The sequence below is a fragment of the Populus nigra genome, chromosome 16 (genome assembly GCF_951802175.1).
Source record: "Populus nigra chromosome 16, ddPopNigr1.1, whole genome shotgun sequence".
NCBI lineage: Eukaryota > Viridiplantae > Streptophyta > Magnoliopsida > Malpighiales > Salicaceae > Populus > Populus nigra.
The window spans coordinates 10,250,149-10,263,827 of record NC_084867.1 but is presented as its reverse complement, the minus strand read 5'-3'; the positions used below and the strand labels follow the sequence as shown (position 1 = coordinate 10,263,827).

Here is a 13,679-nt window from a genome sequence, read left to right as displayed (position 1 = left end):
TTCAGAAGGCTTTTCGTTCCTCCAAACTGCATAGTTCTGGCTAAATGATGTTTCAAATGTGCTCCCTTCTTGCCTTTTTACCATCAGGGGTCTTTCCCAATCTTGTCGGATAAGTTCCATCTCCTCGAGGAAAGGTTGGTGCTTGAATAAACCTATGAAATCAGCTAAACCCAGAGTTCTTGGTGCATACTACATTCCACCCAACTGCCTTGTTACTAGGGCGGGCGCGTAACTGATGTACCTGGTTACACCAATCAAAGGAACCCATATCTTGCTTCCACAGCTCATTGTGCAGATGGCGTTGTTCATCCATGGTGCTTTCCATTTGAAGTTGCTTCTTGGCAATGCTGCATATTTATCTATCCATGCTTTCTCATCCCAATTCTTCCAAGTCTCATCCATGGTAACCTTTAACGGTCGAAGGTCAAACCACCAAAAGTTGTTAAAAATGTCCCTTGGTGTTTCGATATGACTGATAATCTATAAATACAACATAGGGATGCAACATCTCATGGCACCTTTTCCATGTGTTCTACAGTGGTTGAGTGATAACATGGTTTCTCCCAAAATGGCTGATGATGGATTGATCCGGTCACGTTCGTATTCTACGAAGACACTTGCTGCTTCCAAACTGATGACTCCGATCTCTGAAGGGAATAATACTAGCCCAAAAATGGCGAAGGCCACCAGCCTGTATCGTTCCTCTCCCAACTTGCCTTCTTCAGCATTTTTCTTCATTCGGGCTTCAATGACCTTCCATTTGAAACCCCCCTCGGTGACTCTACATTGGCTGATCTTTCCCAAGCCTAATAAACTGACTACTTCTGAAGCTGTGTCTTCAAATCTTTGCCTTAGGTAGATCCTGTGGCTGTTGTTTGGAAAATCTAGAATCCTTTCATATTCCTCCAAAGTCGGCGTCATATCAATGTTCCCAAAGGTAAAACTCCGATAACTAGGATCCCAAAAATTCAGTAGTGCTTTAATTGCTGCTGCTTATACGGGTAACCTCATTAGTTGTGCAATTCTCCCATATCGTCTTTCAAAAATAGTCTCATCAATACATTCCATAATAGACACTAACTTCCCCAAGTCGTTTACCATGTGATTTATCTTGGTAATGCAAGGCAACCTACTAGTATCGATTCTTGGGCATTTTCCTTCAGCTACTTGAGTCAACTCAGATTCTTGCCCAAACTCTTGGAAAGATAGGTACTTAGTCATGATTTCGGCTCAAAAACCTGGATTGATGAATTTAACATTATTAATCATGATGCAAATGAATGTAAGATAAATATCCTAAGGACAAGTTCTATGTATTAGGTGAGAGCGGGTAGGTTTTCTATCTGGTCTCAAAGGGTCTCATATCTGCCCAGTGACGTTCTTCGTAAAGACAGTATGGGGGCGTTGCAAGGAATAGTTAAGGTAAGTATACCCACCATTACCGAGCAGGCACTCAGATATGAGTTGGGTGTTTCACGCATCTGAACCCTGACCAATAGTCATAGGGCAGATCGCTACTCCCCCACCTAACTTAAAGCTTGTGTGTGCTTCTCAAAATCAAAATATGTGATGCATGTGACAGTTCTATACAAATGCATGAACAATATTGCGTAAAAATATTTAAAGCATATAAGCAGATAACAAAAGGAAAGGCAAATTAACAATAAACACATGAAAACAAACACAAATCAGACAAAAAACAAAGCTTAGTCTACAAGGTCCCCAGTGGAGTCGCCATTCTGTCGCGGGTGCGCGGCGTCGCGGCGAATATTCCACTTTTAAAACTAGGAAAAAGTGTATGGTATCTATTTGACAAATGTGGGGAGACAAAAAATATTGTCTTTTGTTGGTAGGAAATGGAATGGGAGTCGCCACCTAGTATTTTGGTTACTAGGAACCCTAACTGGTCTCAGAGATTGGGTACGGGGACTGGTTGCGTAAAGGGAAGGTATTAGCACCCCAAATACGCCCTACCTAAGGTAACCTGCATTGTTTAACTGTCTGATAAGATTCTAGGTCTCGTTGTGTTTCCTAGTTGTTGGTCCGTCTATGGTTCAAGAAAAGTCCTCCTCAATAAGGAGATCCTTATCTTATCGGGTAAAGCCTAACCGTTCTAACGTTAATGTGAAAAAACATATTTAATCAGGAATACGTTTTACGTATAAATTCGTAATCCCATATACTAAAAGAAAACAAAAAGATTTTTTTAGAATTTTTGAAATATTGGCCTAGTTCTCATGGCTTAAATAAACCGGTTATAAAAGCCAAAATGCATGTTAATACATATATTGTTTTTTGAATCTTTCTTTGTTGTATGAAAATATGATGTTATAATATTTATATATATATATATATTGGAGAGACTAGGCCGTATGCATGAAAACAAAATATTTTAAAATTATTTTATTTTTTATGTCTTGACGAAAATCGGGTATTTTAATACCGGATTTGTATCTTTACAGTATAAAAATACAACCAAATATTAATCCACTTTGATAAAAATATTCAGAAAAATCAACAATATTCTTAAAGATATTTAGAAAAATTTTGAAGGCAAAAGACATTTTTTTGTTTTGAAAATGTTTTGATGTTTTGATGAAAACCGGGTATTTTAATACCGGATTTGTATCTTTACAGTATAAAAATACCAACCGATATTAATCAAAAAATAATAATAAAATTACGGAAAATCACATATTTTTTTAAATAAGTTTTTCGGAATTTCCTTAAATTTTTTTTTTATATATATATATATATATATATATATCCATACATAAATAAAACAAAAAAAAAACAAAAGAATATATATAATATATAATATTAAATGGGCTGGGCTGGTCCGGCCCAACCAATTGGGCTGGGCCAGACTCAGCCCCAGAGGTGTTGGGCCGATCTCGGCCCAAAATGGATTGGGCAAATTTCGGCCCAAGTACTATTATTCTCTTCTGGGCCAGACCCGGCCCAGAAGACAGGACTGGGCCAGGATCCGCCTGGCCCAGACCAAAACGGGCGGGGGGGGGGGAATTATTTCCCCCCGCCACCCTTGCATGCAGAACGTTATACGTTCTGCATGCAGAGAAGAAAAAAAAAATTAAACGCCGGAAAAAGGGGAGGCCGAAGGGTTACCTGGCGCGGAGGCGGTGACTTGCTGCGTTTCTGGCGGGGCTGTGGTGGAGGCTGGTGGCGGCGTCTTGGCTCACGGACGGCGGCTCCCAACGGCAGCAGCAGTGCTCTGTTTTACAGTGTTTCCGGTGACCCTCCGGTTTGGTTTCCCTCCAGTTTTCAACTTTTCCTTCCTCTTTCAATGTTTCGGTCTTTTTCTTTCTTCCCTTCACTCTCTTCTCTCGGTCTGTTTTCCTTTTTTTTTGTTTTCTCGCCTCTCTCGGTCCTCTCTCTTGGTCTCCCACTCCTCTGGTGTTTTCGGGTCTATTTATAGAGCCAAGGAGCGGGGCTTTTTATGGTTGCACGTGGGGAGCAAAGGCTGCGGCGGTCGGTCGGCCATTTGGGTGCAGCTGGCGTGGTACGGCTTCCCTGTTTTCTGGTAGGCGCGCGGCGGGTGGTCGGCCAGTAACTTCGGCCGGTGGTCCACAGGTGTTGGGCTTCGGGTTGGTGGCCTTGTGGAGAGAGAGGTTGGTCTAAAGAAGAAAAAACCATTCTTCTTCCTTCTTCTGCATCGCGTCCATGGAGGAAGAAGAAAGGGGAACAGTGCCGTTCAAAACGGCACCGTTCTGTCCCTCTTTTTTTTTTTTTGTATGAAACGACGTCGTTTTGGATAAAACGCGCCGTTTCATTTAAATATGGCGCCAAAAACGCGCCAAATTTCAAATCAGCCCTCAATCATCTTTTGTTCATTCAATTGCATCCCTGCCAAAATCGATCCCCGTCCCTATATTTGGCCGCGTTTTTCACTTTGGTCCTTGGCCTCTGAATTATGCAATTGAGCCCTCAATTGATCAATAAACTTCCAATTTCTTCAATTAGGCCCCTGAATCAATTAATTCCAGCCCCTATACTTACGCGCCTTCTTCAATTTGGTCCTTGGTTTCAGATTTCTTCAATTAAGTCCCTAATTGGCCCTTAAACTTCAATATTTATGCAGTTAAGCCCCTGATTTGACTTAATAAATTCCTAAAAAATATATTTTGGCCCCAGAACTTAAATTTCTTCTAATTAAAGCCCAAATTGACTTAAAAATCAATTTTTCTTGCAATCAAATCCCTTATAAAATCATTTAAAAATCCAATTAAATCCATAAACATCCAAATTTGGGCTTTTCTCCTCAAATTTCAAACTGTCCTTCTCAACAGGGCTCTCCTCCTTCAAGAATATACTGTCAAAAATCCAATCTTTGTATTTTTAACCTCATTGACCAATTTTCCGACCATTTTCTGAGCGCTTCTGCCTCCTGTTATTTTTCTTAACCTCCTTTGGCTGTATATATATTTTTTATATATATATTTTGTGGGGGACCCAAAAATGGGTTACAACAATGGCCTCATGGGAATACAGAAAATGAACCCAAGGAGCTAGGGTTAATTTAACCCCCCCACCACCACTTACCAGCCCAAAAATCCATTTTATCGAAAATTTTAAGGGGTATAATTTAATTAGTTAGACCTGAATTTATTTTATAAAGATTATTAATTCGAGTCTTATAAACTTCAGGATTACTAAAAGTTTACATGATCATTAATTTCAGGACTCGTGAGATTAATCAAGGTTTATGTAAAATCATTAAAACACCTATATTAATCTAAATAAAAATACACTTTATTGGACATGAACTGCCAATTTTGTGCTCCAGACATAGTCAGGAGAGTGGCAAAAGTTGCAGCGGTCACTGAACTCAAATCACGAGAATCATCTATACCAATTGGCAATTTGCTTGCCCTATGCGATAAAAGATGGAATTTGATACTTTTCATCTTTTAACTATAATAATATAAAATATATTTTTAAATTTAAATTTTTAAATTAAATTATTTTTTAATATGATATCAAAATTTTAATAATCAAGTTGTCATGAATTTAAATTTCATTATTTTTATTTATTTGATAAAAATTAAGCATAAAATAGTACGAGTCCATGTAAGTTTTAAGTTTAAAGTTTAAAGATTTTTTTTAAAAAAATATTTTAAAAAATAATATAAAATATATTTTAGAATTTCATTTAAGAAAACAAAAAAAAATTAAGCTTTGAAATTGAATATATTCTTTATATATAGGCGGGCAAGAACTAAAAAACCAAACATGTCTTGTAATATGTAATTCCCAAATATTAAAGCAACGCCATGAACAGTTCCTTAAACATGCAATGTAAAAGCTCTGAAGTCTAAAGAACAATCCCAAGAGAGAACAAAATAAACGTCAATCCAAGCACATTGCTGATGGATCAACAAGGCAGCATGTTAGTCAGTCAGAGTCAGGCATTCTGGCTTCTATCCTTTCAACTTGACCACATGCCCTTTCAAGTTTCTACGCCGGCATGCATCAGTCAAGCATTTTGGCTTCTATTCTCCAAGCCATCAATCACCGTATAGTGAACGATAGGTTGCTTTCACTTGCAAATTGATCGACAACGCAACATGCTAAACTTTCTTTTCTGTTCGTCGTAAAAAGAAAAGAAAAGAAAAAACAAACCGGTGCAAGCACGTCCAATTGTCTCAGGTTATATTAGAATATATTGCGTATATTAAATAATCAAGACAACGCACACAGAATTTGACTTTAAATAAAATAATCATAGTTTTGAAATTCGATCTCATTCGACAAGTTAATTTAGAACGGAAATCAAGTTGAATTAAAGAAAAAACAGAAAAAAAATTTAATGTAACCCAATTGACCGGTGACTCGGCAAGACCACAACCACACAGCTCCTCAAATCTCTCCTCCGGCTGCCGGAATCCTTAGGGATGCCGTCGCGACCACCTCTCCTCCTCTTCCTCTTCTTGATTTCTCCCAGTTTCGCCCTTGACTTCCTCTTTGATTCCTTCAATGCCACAAACCCTGGAGTCATTCTCATCCCAGATGCCATAGTCGACACCTCGGTGATCAGACTCCTCAATGACACCAACCAGTACTCCCTAGGACGTGCTTTTTATCCAACAAGAGTGAAGATGAAACAAACCCAGAACTCGACTACTACTCTCTCTTCCTTTTCAACTTCTTTTGTCTTCTCTATATTGCCTAACATTGCTTCAAGTCCTGGCTTTGGTCTTGCTTTTGTTCTCTCTAACTGGACTAACCCTCCTGGTGCTCTTGCTAGCCAATACTTTGGTGTTTTTTCTAATCCGACTGTACCCTCTGTAGCTCCACTTTTAGTTGTTGAATTTGATACTGGGCAGAACCCAGAATTTAATGATCCTAATAGGAATCATATTGGTATTGATTTGAACAATATCGAGTCTGCTAAAACCGCGCCTGGTGGGTACAATTCTTCTGCCGGTTTTGTGCCTGTCAGTATGGGAAATGGTCAGAATGTCCGAGCGTGGATTGAATTTGATGGGGCCAATTTTGAGATCAATGTTACAGTTGCCCCTGTTGGAGTTTCCCGTCCATCTGTGCCGATTCTTAGCTATAAAAATCCCGTGATTGCGAATTATACATCTGAGGAGATGTATGTGGGCTTTTCTGCTTCAAAGACTACTTGGGTTGAAGCACAAAGGATTTTAGCTTGGAGTTTTAGTGATACAGGTGCTGCTAGAGATATCAATGTTACGAATTTGCCCGTTTTTAGCCTACCATCTTCGTCGAATTCGTTGTCAGCTGGTGCTATTTCTGGCATAACGATTGGTTGTGCTGTTTTTGTTATGATTTGTGTGTTTGTGGTTTATTGTTTGTGGTATAAGAATAAGTGGAAAGATTTAGAAGAAGATGAGATCGAAGATTGGGAGCTCGAATATTGGCCTCATAGATTCTCCTATGAAGAATTAAGTCAAGCCACTAATGGATTCTCCAAAGATCAGCTTTTGGGTTCAGGTGGATTCGGGAAAGTGTACAGAGGAATCCTCTCAAACAATTCTGAAATTGCAGTCAAATGCGTGAATCATGACTCTAAACAAGGTCTAAGAGAGTTCATGGCTGAGATATCGAGTATGGGCAGGCTGCAACATAAGAACTTAGTCCAAATGCGAGGCTGGTGTAGAAAATCCAATGAGCTTATGCTTGTTTATGATTACATGCCCAATGGCAGCCTCGATCGTTACATATTCCACAAGCCTAAGAAGCTATTGAACTGGCAACAACGGCGCCAAGTCCTTGCTGATGTAGCTGAAGGATTAAACTATCTCCATCATGGCTGGGACCAAGTAGTTGTGCACAGGGATATTAAATCAAGCAATATTTTGTTAGATTCAGATATGCGAGGCAGGCTTGGAGATTTTGGCCTTGCGAAGCTTTATAGTCACAATGAAGTACCTAACACAACTCGAGTGGTTGGCACATTGGGATACTTGGCTCCTGAGTTGATAACAATGGCTGTAGCAACATCCGCGAGTGATATCTATAGTTTTGGAGTTGTGATATTGGAGGTGGCTTGCGGTAGAAGGCCGATAGAAATGGGGTCAACTGAGGAGGAGGATTCAGTGCTGATTGATTTGGTGAGAGATCTGCATGCTAAAGGGAAGGCGGTGGAGGCAGCGGATGAAAGAATGAAGGGGGAGTTTGTGGTGGAGGAAATGGAGATGGTGTTGAAGCTTGGATTAGTTTGTTGCCATCCTGATCCCCAGAGGAGGCCTAGTATGAGGGAGGTGGTGGCAGTTTTGGTTGGGGAGGATGTGGCTGCCGCACCTGCTGAATTGTTGAATGTTTTGGCCAGTGGTGACGGGGGCGGTGATGGGAGTACACATGGTAGTGAAAGAGGTGGCTTTAACACTACATGACCCGCAGGTGTGAATATAGTTCTTCTTCTGTTAATATTTTTTTGTTGAATTTGTGGTGGTAGATATTATAGTTTCAATTCCTTTTACATTTGTAATTCAATAAAGACTAGTAAAACATTCATCCAAGAACAAGCATGAGTTAGTTCTCACGTAAATAAACATTTGGAGGAGGTTTCCTTAGTTTTTACTTTATGCAAGCAAGTTGCCCGAAACCTTTCCTCTGACTGATTGCTTTTTTCATCTTCATCTAATCAAACACAAGAATAGGACCATTCCAAAGGAACAAAGATGTAGAAATATAAGAATGAACTCTCTTTCCCTTTGAGATTGAGAGGTCTTTACTGATGATGTTGTCTTGTCCTTTGGATCAGGTGAGAAAAGTCTCTGCTTAAGATAATATCTTTGATCAACGAAGTTTAGCTTTCCTATCAGAAAGTTGACTGTATATAATAAAATGAGGCAAGTTGGCTCCCATTTTCTTTTCAGCTATATTAAATTAAATATCCATTTTTTTTAGTTTAATGTGGGTGTCCAGGCCAGCTTGTACGCACCTCGACTAATCTCACGGACCCTGAAGTTAATGACCATGTAAGCCTCCAGTGGCCATCATATGAGCAACCATAGGGCTTGAACCTGAGAAAGCAAACCTCTTGATCCCAAGCTTTTATCACTGGACCACCATGTAAATGGTTAAATATGCATTTTTAATTCTTGACAGCATGTTCGAAGAATCTATAGGCAAGCAACTTTGTAAGTCAGCGTTTGCAGAGCTGTGGAACCCTTTGTTCGAATCTTCAATAATCAGTAGCAGGCGTAATTCAGACTGGACCAAGTCCAGCTCATGGCTAGGATAATTATCAATTGGTTCATGAACTTATTTTGCGTGATTCTTCTTTAGCATGATCTGTAATCAGGAATCTATTCCAAGAACAAAATACTGTTAGATTAGACTTGTGAAATAATCATCAAATCCATGCCATAAAGTGGTGCTTTCTTCTTTCCTTTTTCAATGTTCATGCTCTTTTTCTCTCATAAATAAGCTAATTAAACATGTCCTACGATGTAAGAAAGAGATCTATTTCTTTCCTGCGTGCTTTTTTTCCATCAGCTTCTGTCAAGCATGTATTTAGTTCATATTCTTGGCATAACAGGGTATATGGCATTCTGTTTCTGGACTGTCTCTATGATTAGCAGTATCTTATCCTTGCCATTTGGAGGTGATACAGAAAATTAGAACGACAATTGAAAAAGAAAGTTCCTGACTGAGCCAATCCAATCATGAACTTTGGTGATAATATATGGCTCTTTGCTTTCATTTGTGTACCAAGTTTTGTCTCTGCCTCTAATATGAGATTGAACAACTTGCCACTCATGAATTTGTGTTGAAGTTCCGTTGGTTTAAATTAAGTGAAGCTAAATTGGTGAAGACCTCAGTTCTTGTCAAGAAGTGATTTTCCTTTCTGTTTCTTTATTGTTTTTCTTGGTGGGGGTAAATGATGAAGTCCCATGACTACAAGTTAATTTTTATCAAGTCTGGAATTTGGGTTGCTCATGTTACTGTGGAGATGCCACCATTATAGTGGCAAATTGACCTTGGAATGCCTTGTTGGCTGCCAGAATTGATTCTCCCTTCGGATTAGGGTTTAGGTGCTTTTTGGCGAAAAAGCATCATAACATATCTAGCACATAATTTTTAAGCCATGATTACTAGCACTAATGCCTTGTTTGAGATATACCCAAGTCATGTGCAAAGGCTCATCATAGAGGCATAAGAAAATTATACTAATATCCTGTCTCGTGACAAAGTGGACGCCACTGCTATACTATTAACTACGAAAATCAAAATAAATGGTGAAATGACATATAAATTCAACATGGTTGTTATATTCATTTAAATTTAGAATTTAAATTTAGAATTGAGTCTGACTTGTCTCATTGATCAATAAATATATTTGTTAGGTCATATATATAAATTGTCTTGAGCATATCCTCATTTAATTATATTAGATTCATATATAATTACTCAAAATCACACGTGAAAACTACTGTGTGAATAATAACTTTTTAAGGTTTTAATTAAAGTCTGTTTTTGAGTTTACAAGTTGGAAAAAAATATTTATTTTTACTAATAAGATATATTTAAAAGAAAAAATTTATAAAATTATGATTTTTATGTGAAACGATCAATCGGTTATATAACTATATCTGACCGATCGACTAGTTGACAAAGCTTGATATATTTAAATATTATTATTATAAAATATAATAATTATCTTGCCGCGCTTAAAAATAATAAAACCTAATAAATATTATATCTCAAAAGTGATATAAGATTAAAGGATTTTATTTACTTAATTTTTGGATAAGAGTATTTTTTAAACGTGGGGGTAATAATTTATAAAACCACGAAATTTAATTTCAGTGTGGCCCGCAAAGCATTTTGATAAAGTTCCATCCATTGAACTTATTTTAAATCCACAAGCTCTCAGCTCAGCTGAGCTGAGCTGCTCAAGCCTTTTTACAATGAAATATGTACAAAGTGGAATGTAGCCATCCATTATTTAGAAAGCCAGATGCTACTAGTTACATTTGGGCCTGTTTTTCTGTGTCTTAATGGCGATATTGATGATGAGACTAGAGAGTGAAGTTGAGGGAGTGGAAACTGAAGTATGTTTTCTTTCCCATGGAACCAATGTTGAGTCCTTGAGACTTCAGCTGGCATAACGATGCCACCGACTCCTTCATACTTACCGGTCCACACACCAGCACTCCGATATCAGACCCGCCGGTTTCATTTGGAAACTTGGAGAATATATCTATTGGCAACATGTAATTACACAAACTGAAATTAGAAACAGAAAGTTCAAGGAGTAGATTCAGCAAGAATTCGAGGAAAGGGATGATAGAATAATAGTACCTTGAAAGTCAGGCCTTCCTCCAAAATGAAGTTCATGTTCTTCAACAGGACTTCTAGTCTCCACTGAACCATGTTCTGTGGCTTTATCTTGTTTTGGAGAGACAGGTGGGATATCTTTCTTGAGTCTTTTCCATCTCAAAATACTTGCTAAAAAGGTGCTGCATGCCAGTGTTATGATGAAAGAAGCTAGGAGAAGTAGATCAACAACTGAAGAGGGGGTCTTTTCTTTTGCGGCCTTCTTTTCTGAGGGAACAACCATCTTTTCCGTCACAGCACTCTTCTTTTCATGGGGAAGAAAAATGTGATTGAAGCAAATAAGAGAAACCATGAATTTGATGGAGGATAATGCGGCCATGGCAGCCATCCAAATTGGACTTTCTGGTCCATGTACGGCATAGTTTGAGCATTCGGTGCTAAAGTTGACTGTTCTTACTAGAGATAAGTCATTCACTAATCCTCTCACTGTTGCATTAGACCCCTCTTCTTGAGTTACATATACTTTCAGCTTCAGAGACAATTGTGTGGATGACTGGTTCAGAAGTAGAGAAGAAACTGAGTTTAAAAGGCAAATATCTAGTGATTTCTTCACGATATAGATAAGCTGAACACGCGTGGGGAATCTATATCTGCTGCTGTTTACAGAAGCAATTTCTTTTAAAATGCTGAGAAATGGGGTTATCCCAGCTCCACCAGCAATCATTAGTAGGCTGTCATGCCTGCAAACAATTTCTTAACTAGTGACAATCTCTAAAATCATCTTACTAGTGCAAAAAATTTCTAAATTTCTTAACTAGTTCATTATCATCTTTAGTTTAATTAAAATCTTGTCCTGCAATACCAAGTTCTTTTATGCAAACCTTAGGAAGTCCAGGGAAGCAGGTCCATAAGGGCCTTCAATCGACACAGGCATACAGCTCATAGAACCAGTATCTGAATCTAACTCTGCTTGTATCACGTCATAGAAAGTACTTGTCCAGCCCCCATTGCATTTTACCACAACAGACATCGTGTGATCATCTAGGTTAGAGCTAGAAGTTATACTGAAGGGATGCCACTGAAACTTGGAAATACTTGGTATCTTCATGTATATAACACTTGTTGGGGTATACTTCAATCCTACAATCAGTACGAGAGCCATTCTGATGAGAGAATTCACTGTTACAACACTAATAAATATGATTGTAACTGGTAAGATTGAAAAGTTTACTTGGATCCTTTGGCAGCGTAAGTTCTATGGCTTTGCTGGGGAATAGGAATATTCGTGCCGAGAGAACGCAAGTTTTTGGTCTTGATTGTACAATTCGAAGTAGCTTGTCAAGACCGAAGAGAAATATCCCAGCAAATACTGAGTAGAAGTGCCGATCTCCAGCATGGAACAAGAAGAATATTAGAAAGACTATGTACAGATGGTGTGTGTAGTAGAATATTTCAAATCTTCTCCTCCTTATTTGAGGAAGAGATGAGATCCAGATTACTAGTCCTGTGACAAGAGCTATCTCCCCTGCCAGGTATATCCGTCCTGTTTTCTGCCATCTCCACATCTGTTATTGAAGACTCATAGCAAAGCAATAAAACAATGAAAAAACTAGCTAAATGTTAATAACGAAAGATACCAAATTGAATCACAAAAACTGCAAGTTGAACCAGTAAAACAGACTATAACTTTATTTTCAAGAGGGAAAGCAGAAAGGGCATAGAATACCTCATCTTGAATATGGTGGCTGACACCCCAGATGAACAAAGTGCTTGCGCCATGAATGGTGGCAAAAAGTATCATTGAAGTCCCTAGCCATATATGGTATCTTACTGAAGCTTCAAACTGGATGCCAAGTATCTGAAATAAAGCCAATCCCCTTAAAATAGGAAGAAGAAGCAAAGCTAGGCAGGCTTCTGCTAGCAATCCGAATCGGGTTGCCACTCTTAAATACTTGAGTTGCCATCTGCAATACAGGTGAACATCAGTAATGGTGTTACTCTTGATCCTTACTATCCACCATTTGTTAGTTAGGATTGTTGAAACTCACAAATCCAATTTCAGTGACTTGATTGGCATCAACTTTTTAAAGTCATTGCTGATGCGGGCATAATAAGTCCAAGCTAGAAAGAGGACAAAGAGGAACACTGCCAGAATCTCTATGCTAGATAAAATTCCCAGAAAGCTGTTTACCAACACAGGATTTGAAAAACCAATAGTTGCACTCCTTGCTGGTCTGTCATCCATATTAATCATAAAAAAAAGTAAGCCATTGATTTCCAGTGAGCACAATCCGATTTCACAACTATATTACCTGCTTCGAGGAGGCTCCCTCGAAACCAAATTCAAGTAAACTAGTCCAATTATGGTCAGGGAAATAAGAGGAAATGTGTATACTGCAAAGTTGAGACCTGCAGCGCATTCAGTATAGGATAAGCATGCATACCAACATCTGCAATTGCAATCATGAATGTTTTATGTTTTGCAGTAAGAATGAGCATGAGAACGACAAATCTTGCTTGATTCTACAAATTAATAACCGATGCAATCATGCCGTGAATAAGTGATTGTATGTGAAAAAGATGTTCTAGGAATAAGCAAAAACCTTTTCAGATGATATCTTTTTATACATACCATAATAGCCAAACACTGTATACCTAGAACTATCTTCGGCTCCTTTCCATTTTCGTGTCCACAGGCTAGTAGGCTTTTGAATCCAGACAGCAATCCAACCAGCAAATATGATGATCATCAGTACTTTAAGAACATCAAGCTGAATGGCCTTTGCCATGTCTGCTTTCTAAGATTATTTCAAGAAGATGCTTTACTTTCTCTTTAATTCATTAGTTTGAAAGTTACGGTTTATATACAGAACATTGAACTAGAATTGACCCTTCAAAATTGTACA

The 13,679-nt window shown here is 38.4% G+C and overlaps 2 protein-coding genes across 4 annotated transcripts; one reads left to right on the top strand and one right to left on the bottom strand.

The window, feature by feature from the left end:
• The first annotated feature begins 5,724 nt into the window (after positions 1 to 5,724).
• On the top strand, positions 5,725 to 8,890 carry LOC133675298 (L-type lectin-domain containing receptor kinase S.1-like). 2 transcript variants are annotated; one of them, XM_062096636.1, is made up of 2 exons: positions 5,725 to 7,887; positions 8,398 to 8,890. In XM_062096636.1, exon 1 carries the CDS (start codon positions 5,913 to 5,915, stop codon positions 7,878 to 7,880), a length of 1,968 nt encoding a protein of 655 aa, XP_061952620.1. In that variant the 5' UTR covers positions 5,725 to 5,912; the 3' UTR covers positions 7,881 to 7,887; positions 8,398 to 8,890. The 2 variants fall into 2 exon arrangements, with proteins under 2 accessions (XP_061952620.1, XP_061952619.1); XM_062096635.1 differs by lacking the exon at positions 8,398 to 8,890 and adding an exon at positions 8,252 to 8,365 and having other exon boundaries at positions 5,726 to 7,887.
• Positions 8,891 to 10,318: 1,428 nt separating this feature from the next.
• On the bottom strand, positions 10,319 to 13,673 carry LOC133675509 (ferric reduction oxidase 8, mitochondrial). Of its 2 annotated transcripts, none has more exons than XM_062096911.1 (8): positions 13,406 to 13,673; positions 13,086 to 13,182; positions 12,822 to 13,007; positions 12,500 to 12,737; positions 12,005 to 12,338; positions 11,655 to 11,913; positions 10,798 to 11,513; positions 10,319 to 10,696 (listed from the first exon to the last, which is right to left on the bottom strand). In XM_062096911.1, the coding sequence occupies exons 1-8, from the start codon at positions 13,560 to 13,562 to the stop codon at positions 10,515 to 10,517; spliced, it is 2,169 nt and encodes a 722-aa protein (XP_061952895.1). In that variant the 5' UTR covers positions 13,563 to 13,673; the 3' UTR covers positions 10,319 to 10,514. The 2 variants fall into 2 exon arrangements, with proteins under 2 accessions (XP_061952895.1, XP_061952896.1); XM_062096912.1 differs by having other exon boundaries at positions 13,429 to 13,463.
• Between the last annotated feature and the right edge of the window lie 6 nt (positions 13,674 to 13,679).